Source organism: Morone saxatilis, unplaced genomic scaffold (genome assembly GCF_004916995.1).
Source record: "Morone saxatilis isolate NCDOM2014 unplaced genomic scaffold, NCSU_SB_2.0 Contig12, whole genome shotgun sequence".
Taxonomy (NCBI): domain Eukaryota; kingdom Metazoa; phylum Chordata; class Actinopteri; family Moronidae; genus Morone; species Morone saxatilis.
The window spans coordinates 10,323,719-10,339,997 of record NW_023339674.1 but is presented as its reverse complement, the minus strand read 5'-3'; the positions used below and the strand labels follow the sequence as shown (position 1 = coordinate 10,339,997).

At 39.9% G+C, this 16,279-nt stretch overlaps 1 protein-coding gene across 1 annotated transcript in view; it reads right to left on the bottom strand.

Moving 5' to 3' along the window:
- The window catches only part of ptprsa (protein tyrosine phosphatase receptor type Sa), a gene marked incomplete in the record, with an annotated part of 117,012 nt that overhangs the window by 60,524 nt on the left and 40,209 nt on the right, over window positions 1-16,279 (bottom strand). The window contains 1 exon segment of the mRNA XM_035653519.1: window positions 6,870-6,980. Coding sequence (XP_035509412.1) covers window positions 6,870-6,980 — 111 coding nt within the window.

Genomic DNA, 16,279 nt, shown 5'->3' with positions numbered 1-16,279 from the left:
CAGGTGCGCCCCCATCCACTTGGGCAGACACCAGGGAACCAATACAATCCAAAAATGTCACCCAAGCCCATCCAAGCATGCCGTTCATTCCCAAATATAGCATTGTTCCAGACACACACACAATCAAATAAAAGAAAACAAATCAGAACTGAACAAATCCACAAAAAGAACTAAGTCCGAACAGCATAGACAGTACCAGAGTGCAGCTGTGTTCAACAAAGAGGTATGCATCAATACTATTAGATGTTTTTCAGCTATGATTTGTCTCTGGTTGAATTTTGCCTCCAATCCAAAAGCATGTTGAAAACTGAACTAAACAGGGTCTGTTTTTAGGGGAAATGTCCAATCAAAGTGTGTCTGATGGTGCACTTCTCTCCCTGGGGCTAAGGTCAGCCAATGGACCGGGAGCTGCAGTGGCTGAGTGAATGAGGTTTCCCCACAGGAAGATGTCTCTGTTCACCTTTGAGTACCTACACTGTCAGGAAAATGTGGGAACTAACACCAGCCACCTGCCAAATGCTGGTAACGTTTGGCTATGGCTGCTCAGTGAAATTTGAAATACACAAATCACTGAGACAATACACAAAACTTGCTTAAAGGCTCCATGGGACTGGAGCACTCTAGAATGAAGGACAGGTAATCAAACTACAATCTGGAAAACACGTATGATGGAAAGCTGAGGGAGCATCTACCTGTCAACAGCATGCACAGTTTGTCTGACATAAATACATTTCTTTGGTTACGACAGAAGATCAAGAGCTCAAGGTCAGTTGATACTGCAGCATTTTACACTATATCTTGGGAGAGAAAATAAATCTTTAAACCCAGTAGGCCCATTGGGACAACATTAACTGTGTGTCTAAATGTCAGTATCACATGTAAATGAGTCCCTGCAATATCATTAGCTAGACACAGGCCTGTAAGAAATGACTGAATGTTCAAATGGACTATGTAACGCTGACATGCCAATGGCTCAGTAAACTCTCAAAAGCTGTGTGTGGCACATGTGCTAAACTACTTTTAAAATGCAGTGCCAGTGAAACAAAGAAAATCAAGAATCCCAATTGCATGGACAGGCTCCTCATTCACAGAGACCAGAAGCCCAGCCGGCCCATTTGGAATTGAGAGAAAATAAAACAAACATATGCCTTTTATTTGGACTACTAACAACATATAATCTTGTTTCAAGCCCCAATGTGGAGAGAAAGACAAGAAGCCTTACAGTGGACGAGGTGAAAAGCAGTCGAGAGAGAACGCCAGAGTACTGCACTAACTCTAATAGTGGGCGGTGTTGTGGAGGGATTTGTGCCAAAAAACAGAGGTCAGAAGGTGGACATTATCGGCCATTTTGGTGAGGCAGTTTTTGCTGCCCCAAAATGAAGGGGGAAGCCAAAATAATGTGCAGCCTTTAGTGTCACCTTGAAGCTGAGATTACACCCTCTTGCTGCCTGAGGACACAGGCGCAGTATGGAGATCCTTTAGTCACAGTTGCTGGGTGAGGCCTACAGCATTTACATATAAGCCGCAGGGGTCGGCCTGTATTAACATACCTTGGCTGCGCCAATGCTAAACAGTCACTATCGGTGGCTCATCAAAATGGAAATTATTACCTAAAGGAAACTGACAGGAATCATGGCAGGGGTATCTAATAATAGAAAGCAGTGGATTGAGGGGATTTCAGAGTGTGTTACTTCTTCCTATTGACTTACAGGTAGATGACAAGCAGCCAAATGATACTGCAAGTAAGTCCCCTCACTGTGGTGAGCCCCTCAGTAAATATTATTAGTTGGATTAAGAAAGGGACAGTATTCATATATTTGCATTTGAATATGAAGTAAAAATTTGGTTTTGTATGAAAAATAAATGCAATGCATGTTTTTGAAGGGTGGCTATTAACTTCAGGACTCCTTGAGACAAACATCTAATAGAGATGGCAGGATTTTGCTTTGGCCAGTGAGAACATAAGGTGTAATCTAGCTTTCTTTCCCAACGTTACACACAAATGCATAGCAGGACATGCAAGCACATTCAAAATCAGGCAGATACCATTGTAGGAGGGCAAACGTGCACATGCGTACATCACAGCGCAGTCTTTCTGCATCAGTGTTATTCTCAGGATTTATAATAAGATTTAAAGACCAAATGGAGACGTCAGGTTTTCATTATTCTCCGTTTCTTACAGTGGGACTGTGCCATTCTTTGTGGATACTATTACGTGGATGACAGCAATGTCAAATTATTGACAGGTGGCTTTCACAGATTCAACTGTTACAATTGCTGATAGTAAGTCTTTTCATTGCCAATTGGTGCAAAGAGGTGTTGGAATTGAAACCCTCACCTCACAAACCTTGTGTTTGGGATAACTGCTAGATCAGAAGGGATGATTATATATATTTATCTAATTATGTGCCTTAAGATAAAACAACGTGGCTGGTGCAATGGAAAGGTATGGCATGGATGTGGTAGACTGGGACCAAAAATATATAAAAAAATATATATATCAGCATTTTCTCAAAGGAGACACTGGCTGACATTGAATATTTTTGAGAGGGTTTGTCTTACTAATATTTTGGGGCTTAGTGTGGCTCATATAAACTCTTGACAAGCAAAAAGGCTCAACAGTTATTCACAAATGTCAAGAAAAAACAACCAATTCAAATTTTCTTGCTGGCTAGCACATACACACTTGGCAGATAAATAGCAATTGTCATTGTACCCTTATATGTTCATGCTCCAAAGTTGCCAACAGCAGAATAATTTAAAAGATTCCAGAGTAAAATTTGGTACAGGGTCTTGTTGAGAAAAACATATGTACTCCTATGGATGAATAAAGGTTACCAAAGCATGTAAATTTGTTTACTGTTGGAGCAGTAGTCATTTTCCATATGACTTCCAGATACATTACAGAGATCAGTCTAATCTCCCTGAGATCAGGACACTTCAAATACAAATACTTCCACTTTCAGAGGAGACTGATATGGACTGAAGTGTGTTATCTCTTCTAAACTGGATACATGATATGACTGATCTACACAGACCCTTTGTGCCGAATGTAATAGCCCTAGCCAAAAATTGTGGTTCCTTTCCAAAAATATGTATCTTGTGCAAGCTCACTGCACCACCAGGTGACAGGTGAGATTCAATATAGATCTGATTCAGTTGGATATGTCTTGAAAATCCTGGTGCTGATGCTGTATCTGGAACATCTTAAGAGATGACGGGAAGTTGGTACAAAGCCTATTGCAATATAAATCAGTAGACACTGCTTGCATTGATCTCCAATTCATTTAGCACTTTTTCCTCATTATTGCTGTAGGACGACAGCTGGATGCTTCAAAAAAATAAATTACTGTGTGTCTTGGTGTAGTCCAGTTTGAGAATCTTCATTACTTTAGTCACATCAACATGAAAATCAATTCTATTCCGTGAGTGTGTGTTTGTGTACAAGGGATGGAGGGCTTTTGAATAATAAATTATAATTTGATTGAGTGTCATGACTGCGAGGGAACACAAACAGCAGTCACTCAACAAAACCAATCACATCTAGCTATCCGCATTTGAAAATAAAAGTATCTTTGAGCACCCGCTAAGCAACAGAAAATGTGATGTCGAAGTCATTATATTGTTATTGATCCACACGACACTGTAAATGGCATCCCTTAATGGCTGCCTGAAATCACCATGGAACCCAATCAAGCCCAATCAGGTCTAATTTTTTCAGTAATGGGTCGCTATAAACAAGATGACAGAAACACTGGCTGTATACACACTTATTATTTCATTCGGCATTTGCATTTGCACTCCGAGAATCAAGAAGCAGAGCAGCATCATTTTGAAAAAGAAACACAAATCTCACAAACAAATGAACCACAAAAAGACAAACATTTTCAACGGAAAAGTAAGTTCAGGAAAAGAACTGAAAAAAAATGAAAACACACAAACACAACACCATAATCACAACACAAGAAATAAAAAAAATAATAAAGGAAAGCCAAAAAAGGGTTGTATCAGGGTAATCACTTGTAGAGAAACCAAAGAGAAGTAAACAATTGAACAACACACAGGGAATGCAGAAAGAAAAAGATCAACACGGCCAAAGGGATTCTGGACAGGCATGCAAGCGCAGTTACATTCTCCCATCATGCAACAAGTCCTGTTATTTACACGTGCTGGGTTTCCATGACAACACGTGCAAGAAAGCCTTTAAGTGCAGAAGCAGTACCAAAGGATGCAAAACGAGAAAAGGCCCCACAATGCAAACATAAAAGTAAATTAACAAGACCCGAGCTAATCGGGTTTGCTTTCATCATTTCTTCCTTGGAAATAAAGAAACATTTCTTTCATAATCATTTAGCAGTTTGGATTAACTGATTAGTATTTCTTCAAATTTGTAATTAATCGAGCTCTGTAATAGGCAAATACAGCTAAAATTTTTCAACATGTTGAATTTTTTTTTTTCAAATGTGGGTTAAAAAAAGTAAAAAAGAAAAAACACACCAACCTTCTCGAAGCTCTGAGGGATGTAAAGGGGTTGATGCAGAACACAATGACATGAGGAGAAGAGAAAAATAGGGGAAACACAGAGAGAGTAAAAAAAGCCACCTCAAGGTGTTTAGCTGCAGCTACATTTCCCTTTTCTTTAATCTTTGTTTCCTCTTTCCCTTGTCCCTGCTATCAGTGACACCCGTCTTGAAAGTACACTTGCTTGCCGCCCCCACTTAAATACACTTTGAACCAAAACAATCAGATTCACCCCAGTGGCCACACTGTCGCTTGGTAAGAAAAAAAATAGTGAGGCGCCACTGGAGTCAAATCAAGCGTACCATACTCATAATTCAAAATTTCACAAGCTCCTTATAGCCACAAGGAGAGGCTCCTGTAGTGGTTGTATTTGCTTTTGTTAGAGAAGGAAACCAGAGAAAGAGAAAATAAAGAAAAACTAATGAGAGATAGAAAAGAAAAAAAGACACAGTTTGGGCTGAAATTAGCAGCTGCAGTTCAAGACAGTTACAGTAAATATTGTTAGAAGCCAATCACTAGCACTGTCATTATGGTTTCTCTTTGGGTAGTAGTCTTAATTTGCCCAGCTACGCCCCAGATAAAATTTAGGATTGTTATTTTGTTTTGTTTTTTAATGAAAATTGATCCCTACCACAGCTGCTAATCTCGAGTGCATTTCGCTTTGTGAACAAAACATAGTCAACATCAAGTATCAGAATTGATTGACAAAAGTTAACTGAAAACAGACAAAGGTTGACACCATCAAGGCATAACAAGTGTGTTACATAGTGTGAAAGTACCTGAGTAATTATGACCCTTGTGTAGTCTTATAAAAGCATGCTGATGGAGCCAGTGTTCATGGAGATTGCATGAATTGTTGGAAATGATATCAGGGTATAGCTGCGTGTTTTTGACCAAAGGAACTACTAAACAGTCCTGTGCTGTGTCAACAAAATGTTCCCATTATTATTATTTAATTATTCCTGTGGAGCTCTTGACTGTAATTTTCCATTAACCTTTTAATTTCTACCATGCTGTACATGAACAAGGTGCTTAGCTACTTGCCATTAAGTGCCACTGCATCACAGCGGAGACACCATGAGCCTCCAGGATGAATGCTGGCAAGAAGAGACACTAACCTTGATGAACCATTTTTTACCTTCTACTCCTCACGGTTGAATTTTTCTTCCCTACGCTGCTACTTCACAGGGTATGATAATAGCAATAATAATGAAAAAGCAGCTCCCTGACCCATTTTATAATGTCAGAGTAGTGAATTATTTATTGGGAACAAAGTTATTTGGTACACAGCAGAGGGAACAAACTGAGTAGATACCGAAGCATCTTTATTTAATATGCACAATATAAATAATACATTTCGAAAATGCATCTGCTTCAATTTATCAAAGCTCCCTCAACAGGGATTCATTGTCATTTAGCATTAGTGGTAGAGGGTAGGCTTTTGTCTTCATTGCCTGTTTCCTATGAAACTCAGTGTTCTCTGTGACTGTTTGTTTTCTTTGCTGGAACATGCCAGCCAAAATTACTACTGACTGTAAAATGCTTTTTAAAAGATAATACCCCAAAGCAGAAGCAGGGGAATACTATAGATTTGTGCTCTGGAACACCATGAAGAAAAAGTAGAGGAAGTGTACTATTTATAACCTATGCGATAGAGCATTTTTTATGTAATACAGAGCAGCTGACTGTGTTAACAGTCCTCTTCTATTAATTCACCACAAGGAAATCGCTTTTTTACCTCCAAATCTGTAAAAGGCGAAGGGGTTGAGATTTTGATTGGTGGGCATTAATACCCTGCCACTCAATCAAAATCAAGACTTACCGTTGTGCTCCTGTACCTGAAAAAAACTAATCAAAAAGAAGTCCTTCCCGACTCTTTTTGGGTTCCATTACTTTGACGGAAGGGGAAACATTTTGTCGGGCACACAATAAGAGGTAAAAGGCGTCTTACAACTGATAAAGTAAAGACATACGGCTTGTTGTGCTACACATTTCCTTCCGAGTGAGTAGGGGAGGGCATTCAAAGACAAAATGGAGCATAACATCATAACAGAGAAGAACATTAGTTGGTCAATTATAGTTTTACATTTGGAAGTTTCAGTGCATATGAAATTACATTTGTGGGCAGGCAATACTATCAATGCTTTAAGATTTATATTACTCGGGTAATACTATTTTGCAAAATACATTTTGTGCAAATACAGCTGGGCTAGAATGGAAGCAATTATCATTTGTTAAGCTCAACAGTAATGCCACTTAAAGCTCAGCAGCACTGTGCAGACATTTCAGTTAGAATGGTTGAATGTTTTTATTTTTTGGCCTGGCTCTGGGGCCGGGTTGCTCCCTACCTCGCACATAAAGGTTAGCAGGGGACGAGTAGCGCACGCCTTCCACATTAGACGCCACGCACTCGTACTTCCCCTGGTCGGTCTCCTCACTGTTCTCGATCTGCAAGGCACCTGGGAAATGACAACATCCAACAAAGACAAGAAGGGAGGGGGAAGTGAGAGAAAAGAGAGAGAGAGAGAGAAAGAAAGCAGGGAGGAAATGATTAGTTGATCTGTCAGTGACAACACATGAAGGTGTCAGACAATCTTCTTAATGGAGGGTATCTTGGATTTCTCAGGACCATTTTGTCAAGAACTGTTTCTCTCTGCAATACTAATGCATGACAAACTGGGTTCCTCTCCAGCCTCAGCCATCCACAGATTAAAAAAAAGGAGGAATTAAATAAATAAAATTGTAGACTGAATCAGTAACACTAAATTTGTTGGTTGCTATGTTGGTGTATGCAATTAAGACATGAGATCTCTTAAAAAAAACTGATAAGGACACAGTAATGATGTAATTGTGATGAAAGGTAATGGAGAACTGTGCTGAAATGGCCCTGTAAACTCAGTGAGATAAGAGAATTGTCCTTTGCATAGCACTCACCAAGGGAGCATTAGTGTGTGTGGTTGGGGGGAGAGGGGTCATGGAAAAATAGACATATAGTTAATGTCCAAATGAACACTGGCATGTTGCATAATGCAGCAGCTCACCACTTCTGCCGTGATAATACTTCCCAGAATAAAGACACATCTAGTTATTACATTATATCTTAATAAATAGTGAGAAAGAAATTGAAAATATCTCTGCATTAACTGACATACTGGCTACCATTGTGACTGGGTTGTTTTTAAATCATTTGCATTCTCTTCTATTTGTTATTTGTTGTATATGATTGTATTACCAAGTGATGTATTCCCTCTATTTTGTGCTAAACTCATGTGTATCTCTCCTTTCTATCTTCATTCTTTTCCCCCACATTGTCATATTTTAGGGTGTAAGGGTATGAGATATATATGAACCCCTTAGGCCATATTTATTTCAGACTGTATTTCTTATCTCGTTTTAAATTTTATCTTTTGCATGTGCAAATAAAGTCAACCTAAATGCCTGGCAACAACACTGGAGAAGGGGCGTCAGGGATGAAGGAGGGAGTTGAAACAACGAGCGTCAGATCATTCCTCGTTAGAGCGCTGTTGACGGCACTTCCTGATGATATCATTAGGGCTTCTGGCTGGCTCAGCAGACAGATTGCAGCCCAGGCCTCCCTGACAAACACGGCACAATCACTCGTTAGCGTTTAGCCAGGAAGCATCAATACGCCAGCCGCTGCCCGGGATGCTTTGTAATATACCATAACCTACTCCATCACATCAGCAAGCAGAGGAAACACAATGTTGTACAAAGCTACTATTCTGGAACATTGGTCTAATAACGCTTTTCAGCTGTGCCACAAATGAGACCATCGATCGTGCTTAATTATAAAGATTAGTCACGCTTCCACCGTGGCCACGGCCTAATACTCTAAGAGTATTTTACACCTCAGAGTCAGTACAAAGATATCTACTCTTAAAAAAACGAAAACAGACCTGAAGCTACAACGATCTATACTCTATTTTTTCCATCTCTTCATTTCCCTCTACAGCTCAGATCATCCTCATCCCCTAGAGGGAACTGTTCCTGGCACATAGCTCATGAACCAAATGAAAACGTCTACCTGCAGAGTGCAGGTGGTGGAGTCTTCGCTCTGCGTTTATGCAGGGATCTGATTTGGATGTGTTTGATGTGCGCTTGGTACAGCAAATGCCAGCCCGGTGGCAGGTGGGTTGGAATGTGCTCAGAAGCCTAGTGCCTCAACACCACGGAGACTGCGAAGTGAGAACTGTGTGAAGTTCAACTCCAGGTGGACAGTTCCAGAAAGCCCTGCCAGCGGCTCCTCAGCCTTGGTCCCTGTGCTGAATTATAAAATCTTTGGAAGGCTGAAGTTGATGCAGGTTTTTCAATGCTTCATAAATAATAATGCTGAAGGGCTGACGTTGGGACAAAGCACCTTTTCAGTTGACTGTTACAAAACAGTTAAATCAGACGAAATGTTCTATATTTCATGTTTTCATTCCATGTGTGCCAACTGCTGAAGGTCCAAAGGTCCAAATTCTCCCAACAAATACAAATGTCTTCATCTGAAAATAATATTTTACAAATGTCATCTGAAGGTCAACAAAACACAAGCATCAACATGTGGGTGGGTGACAGATAATGAGCCAAACAAAATTAATTGAGAGCCAATTAAAACCAACATTGGCTGCTGTGAATTGTACCTTCTGGCGAAAGAGAGAGAGTAACAAGGAGAGCAAAAAAGGAGTCTTTGAAGGGACAGAGGGAGTTTCATCTGTTCCTCGCCATCTTTGTTGGAGGTTCCTTGCTAGGTGGTCTATTGTTTCCAAACCCCTACTGGCTTCATTACATATTCTAGCTATTATTTAGTGGAGCTGTGAAGAACACATAAAGACTCCTTTTCGCTGGCAGAACACACAGAGAGGGCGAAACAAGTGAGGTAAGAAAAAAGCGAGAAAGAAAAAGGCAGGGACGAGAAGTGAGAAGGAGAGATAGGAGGGAGAGACAAAAGAAGTAAGAGACAACAAATGTAGAGGAACAAAGAGAGAAAGAAGCAGGAATGGAGGTCTATTCGTATTCATATATCTCATTTCTTACTTTCTGTCTTAAACTTATCATTCTGTCTCAAAATTGAAGAAGAGAGAATAATACATTTTCCCCCTTTTAGGAGAACAGACATTATTCTTACTTATTGATAATTGTTATGGATTAACGCAAAACAACAAAAACTTTTTTTAAATTAGATCTGTGTGAACAAATGTTTGTTGAATGAAACCTAGTGAAAGAGCTGGGGAGAAAGAGAGAGAGAGAAATCACAACTTCATTCTATTTTGAGATGCTTTATGCTACTCTCTCCGTCAGATTCACACACTGTGGAGATGCAATATCCTGCTGGTGTTACATGTGTTGTGCCACACTGTGTGAGGTGCTCTTCTGTCCATTTTGTCATTTACACTCTCCTATATCATATGTTTTCTACTAGTCCCAGCCTTGTCTTCTAGTCCCAGCTGGTAATTTAAATGAATCCATCCCATTGATGTTACTAAAGATCTCTGTAACCATACAATAAATTAAAGTTTCTTTCTTTTTTGGTGAACAAGCAGTCAGTTTTAAAATTGGATGATATTAGCATTTAAAGACAACAACGCTCTAAGGGTAGTAGAAATCCAAATTAACCCTTTTGGATGCCCTATCTCCAGCAGCAGCAAGTACGTGCATGTGTGCTAACAAAACAAACTTCACCCTTTGAAAACCCTTGTCACCAGCATGTGTCTCTTTCCTACCATTTCCTTTTGTCTTTTTAAAAAAAATGACTGTTCTCTCTGTGTTTTGCATAATTGTGCTCTGTCTACACTGCCAGCCTGTGGCTTACCAGAGTGTGAGTGGCCACTGGCGTTTTGTGCTTTTTTTTTTAAATCAGGAAAAGAAGAAACACAAGGAATGAAATAAATGCTGAAAATTATCTTTCACAAGCACAATAAAAATCTTGCACCCAGTCTGTTCAGACAATGGGCGTTTACTGATAAAGACTTGCCTAGCGACAATCAGCACTTTATGGTGCCGCTCACAAAATGGCCGCACTGTGCTTATGAAGTGAGTCCTACATGGGGCCTAATGCTCTAATCTTCCCTGTCTCCAGCTATGAAGTCTTATCACAAACACAACAATTGCAGAAACTACCAGTTTGTTTTGCTTGATTTCATTAGGAAACATGAAAAACTATTGACAAATCTGCTTGCCAAGAGATGGCACGAGGAACAACAAGCATGGCTAGTTAATATTCACAGTTGGAGTGTGTCAATATGAATATTTTCACGTAAAATATTAAATTTTCTTAATCGTATAAAGATTACTATTACATCTTATTACATTACATTTAAAGTAAAGTATTTAACTTAAACTGCAAGAGTCACCTGTTATTACTGAGCAGGTGCTATTTTACTTGCTACTTAATCCTGTTCAAGGACACCTTAAAAGGACACATGAATGTTGAAGAACATTATGTGAGCTGTTGTGGGAACTAAACCTAAGATCTGATAATGTCCAGGATGGTCCCTCAATCCACTTACATGCCACACCAACCATCCGAAAACCCCAGGAAGTACCGCCCTGCTGAGCAATAATTCATGTTTTTCTGGGTCAGATGAGAAAAGATTGGTGCCATTTATTTTTTTCTTTCTGTCTTGTTCCATGATGCATGCTGCACCATCAAGATCCAAAAGAAGAAGGCTACAATTCAGGCAAATAAAGTCCCTGATTATTATGCTTTCACCTCCATGTGGACCAATTAGTCTCCATCTCAAAGTGACCCTTCCTTCCCACCAAAACTCACAACCTCCAATCTCCACTGCTACCCACTCTTGGATGTCTTGCATGTTCACTGCCTTCATTCATTGGCTAAAGAAGTCTGTAATGGGCAGTGGGTCTGGGACATTTGTCCCAGCCGTGACAGCTGCCCTGGTTAACAGTGCTGCATGCCGCAGGCTGATCTGATGAGGAGCGTTGAGGTGCCAAGGTGTGATAACAAAGATGATTGCCTTGGCAGAGTTCAACAAATACATGTTTTTGAAGGCTAATTCAGATTTTGGAACAGACATTTGTGTACCGAAGCTGTTTAGAGTGTATACTTTTTGCCAGTAGTGTAGCCTATATTAAAATGTTACCATATTCTTGCCAAAATATTGAGAGGATTTAGATGTGTCTTGATGTGTCATTTAAACTAAAACTGTTCCTTCTAGGTTTTCAATGGCCTTTCTGTAGCTGTAGACTAGCAGGGAATATCAGAAAATATCAAATGTTTAGTAAAATACCATACTGACAAACCCATATATAGAGCTTGATTTAGTTTTACTCTACTCTAAAAACCAAGAAACAGATATGAAAAAAAGACATACAGAAAGGGTTGGATAGAGACACTCATTTGTGAGAGGTGCAGTGTGCAACTCAAAGACAGAGAGAGAGAAAGAACAAAACTATCAAGAGAGGGGTGAGAGGAAGAGTTGAAGAGACAGACAAGCAAAGAAAAACAGAAGGACAGATGAGAGGATAAAAGAAAAGCAAGAAGGGGCGAGTATGGATGATTAATTTCAGAAAGTGCCTGAAACCGTGGTCTGCCCACCCCTGTCGCTGCTTTGTAGCAGCTTTGCCATGTGTACCCCCCCCAGTCCCATTTGTGTAATTCAATTAGTGTGCTCCAGCGGGCCTTGATTGATTTGTTTAGGCGATCAACAAAATAGCTGGCCAAGTCTCACTCTTTCTTTCCCTCCCTCTTGCTCCTTTACAGCCCACTCGCGCCTGTCGGTGGCACACTGTTCTTTTCATCATTTTATCTCTCGTTTTCAGCTCATGTCTCTCATTAGTCCATCATTTCTCATCTCCTCTTCTGTTGTTCCCTCTCTATCCTCACATCCCAGCACTGCTCACTAAAGCTACTACAGTGCAATTAAAACACCAAATTCGCACCTTAGCGGATGTGGATACACATTCAAAATAATAACCTTTGTAGGACATTATTTAAACTCAGTGAAATACACAGAAGAGTGGAAGAATACAATACCTTAAGCACACTTAATGATAAAGGACAAATAGTTACAAAAAATATTTCTGTTCATACATTACTAAAAATATTTAGGCTAACCGTTTTAAAACTAAAAAAACAATTGAATGTCTAGAGATGGACTCTGCTATTGAGAAATGTCAGGCCAAATCTGTCCTGATTGAAAATGCAATTAAAGTTAATAACCCACCAAACTGGAATTAGCAAGTTTCACACTATGTCTGTTTTTCCACGCATTATGTATAAACATTACAAGCCAAGTTGTATCCCACTTTACTGGCTGGTGTAATTTTAAGTTTTGCTACAGCAGGTGATTTTTGTATGACAATGTGCGGAAAGTTATGTATTTCAGTTGTGAACCTGCAGTTTTAACAATCACACAATAGAGAAGACAGCCAGTCTGGATACACAGAAGCCAAGTATGGAAATTACCTTTTCTCTCAGTCTCCCTTTCCTTCTGTCTGTATACTGGCTGTCACTTGGGCACGCTCTGCCACCACCCCAAGGTCATTATACTGTGATCGCACCAGCATGGGGCCCCACGTGTGATGCCATTGTTGTCAGCGCCCATCTGGTGGCCTGTAACGCTCCCATGAAATCAGTAATGAAGCAGGTAGGGAGTCCAGCTACCTTTACCTATTGCTTTCCTCTAGGCCAGCACCCGGGTGGCTTTGCATGAAAGCAAAACTAAAGCAGATTTTACATTTTAGGAATGGGCTCTTACGTGAAGCTCTGACGCTGCTTCCTGTGACAAGTGTTGGGCAGTTGCGTATTACTTTCCACAGTAAGAGTAGTGTAATTAATTACCACTACAATATCAGTAATAATATTACAGTTACTAGTTGTAATAATATTACAGTTACTACTAGTCACCCCCCTATGATTTGATATCCAACAATACAATCACATCCATGGATTCATTATTGTGCATGTCACAAAGCAGGAAGCTAGCTTGGAAGATGGAAATGCTTATAGCGGCTGGAAATATTTACTTTGCTTTGATTTCAACAAACAGGACTGGATTTTAATTGTGCACAGCAGGCTACTAGCGACAAAGAAGTAATAAAGCTTGTGGCTGGTGGATTATCTGTCTTTCAGACAGATCCTTAGGGTAATGCACACAACCAAAAAAAGACCCCTGGGTAAGGAAGAATTTGATAGACTATGTCTCTAAATAACAGACATTGTTTAAAAGATTGTGTCTCATTATCAGTTTGAGCCAGGTGTGCTTTTCATTTAGCCTGTAACTTTCTGGATTCATTGGCTGCAGCAAAAAGTGCTAGTTTGAAGCCTTAGCGACCCAGAAATTCACAAAGAGGCAAATAAGTCTGAATTTTGGGGAAAAGGACAAATTTTGGGAGGTATAACAGAAAATAAAGAATTACTGTTGGCAGGGAGTAATAAGTAATGTAATAATATTCGTTTTGATAATATTACTTTTAATCTAACTCTCTTCCCCTGTTGACAGTGCCTCATTTCAGATATCTTCCTCCAGGAGATTCAGCTTCTCCTCTTCTCTCTCTTTCTTTCTAATCTGAATCAAGGGTCGTATGCTATGTAAACCCTGCGAGGAAAATTTGTGATATTGGGCTGTATACATAAAACTTGACCTGACATGGAGTGATTTAAAATGACTCAAGAGTAGGACAAGCGATGTCACACCTGAAGACATGTTTTGGAAAAGCTCTATTTTCTGGAGTGGAAGAGTCCACTTGAAGTATGTGAAAGTCTGTATTAGTGTGGACATGGACCTATGCAAACAAACCATTTGTGTCCTTCTTAGACACCTTGATCTCAATTACATTTACGTCTCTCTCCAGATCCAATGACTCCAATTCATTTTCTCTCTACGTAAGCGCCATACACTCCTGACAGTGAATCAGTGTCGGCATGCAGTAACGTGGTGGGGAGAATTTGCCTCTTTCAGGCCGCTTATCTCATTATGCAAATGCAGAGATCATAAGTCATGCTTGCTTTTGTTCACTGCAATATGATTTATGAGACCTTATTCAAACAAAGCAGAGCAGGGAGGGCTGGGTTTGGCTATGTTGGTCATGAGTGAGGGCTTTAAAGGATTAAAGGGTCTGAATTTAGTCTAAAACCTGTTTATGAATATATTTTACAACATGTTACTGTTTAGAGATTCATGTCATGAGTGGCTTGTATGAAATGGTTGAGGATGGAGGACCTTTATCTTACTTTAGGGGCTATTGTCAAATGAATCATCCCCTTTGCTGTACCAAACTGTAAACATGAAACAAAACCATTCATCCCATCCCCATGAATACAGGGACATACACGGGAAACTGAGATATTCACTTACCTGCTCAGCCTGTGAAACAAAAGCATTTTACAGCAAACACACTGAATCAACTGGGAAAAAAACGCTTCAGCAACAAAGCCTGGTGGATAATTACAGGTTAACGTGTCCGGGAAAATGAAAAAAAAAAAATGAGGGGAGAGAGAAATTATTTGACATAGCTATTGCATAATTCATTGGAGTCATACTGCTTTACCTCTGTGTCATTCCCTTCCCACCTTGATATCCTCCTGTTCATCATCTGACATTATAAGAGATGGTTTTGGTATGGTAAAAGGGGTTACATGTTACCATTCTTAAAAAAGCCAGCCATTGCACCCAGCAACAGCCTCCTAGTTTTACCTTTACAAGTTACAAGGAGGGAGGGAATCAAATCAAATGTACCGGTACTTTTTTTCCCCCTTTCCTCTACATACTGAGTAACTTGAGAGTAAGGGAGATGCATTGATGTACACACGCACACTTGCTCTAGTGGTGAACAGGAGGATGAGGAAGATATAAAACCAGAGAAGGAGAAAGGAAGAAAGGGGGTTGCTTGCCTGGACCTATCAACAAATAAGGTCACCATTGCCCATCCCCCAACTTCCCATCACCAATCCCCCACCCTCCAATCCAATGTCCAAACAATTTAAATGTCAGAGGCATAAAGCAAACAAACTGCCTCGCAATAACCCTCACCATCCTTCCCCTGTGCTAGCAACCTTGCAAATACTGTATCATAACCAGCTAGCAAAACAACTGATGATGTTGAGGAGATAGTGGGACGGCACAAAGACAGAACACCCACATAGAAGGAAGAATTGCACATCAATGATGACATAGGGCATGGGAGTGACAAACACATATGATCACGTTCACGAACTGTGTGTACAGAGCACACAGAACCCAAACACAGATGACACATTCATGTTAGTGGATGTATAAAAGTTTATCATTTTAAAGAAGAAAAACCCACTTGATATCCCCCCTATTAAGTCATTTGGGTGGAGTTAGGAGCGGTTATGTCTAGTTTAGCGGCAGTTTAAATCTTTTTTTTTTCTTTTTCATTGTATTGGTTAAACATCTTACCTCGAATTGGGGTACCCTCTGGAGGAGACACAAAAACGAAGACACAACATCAGTTTAGTTCAATGTTAATGTTAGTAATAGTTAGAGGAGTTATTTGGGTTGGAAGGTGGCTGGAACTAGATTATCAAACCATTAGGTATCTTTTACAGGGCTTTCAGAGATGGAAGTTTTTTCATAGAAAAAAAAAAACAAACAATACCTCTCATTGCTGGTATCACAAAGGAATGGAGAGCTTTATATGACACGCTCCATTGCCTTATCATTTCATCTTTTTCCCTCTCCTTGCCTTATAAATATTAAGGATACACAATGCTTCATCGCCAGAGCCGTTTTAAAATGGCTGCAACTCAGGATTGATGAGGCGGCGCAAG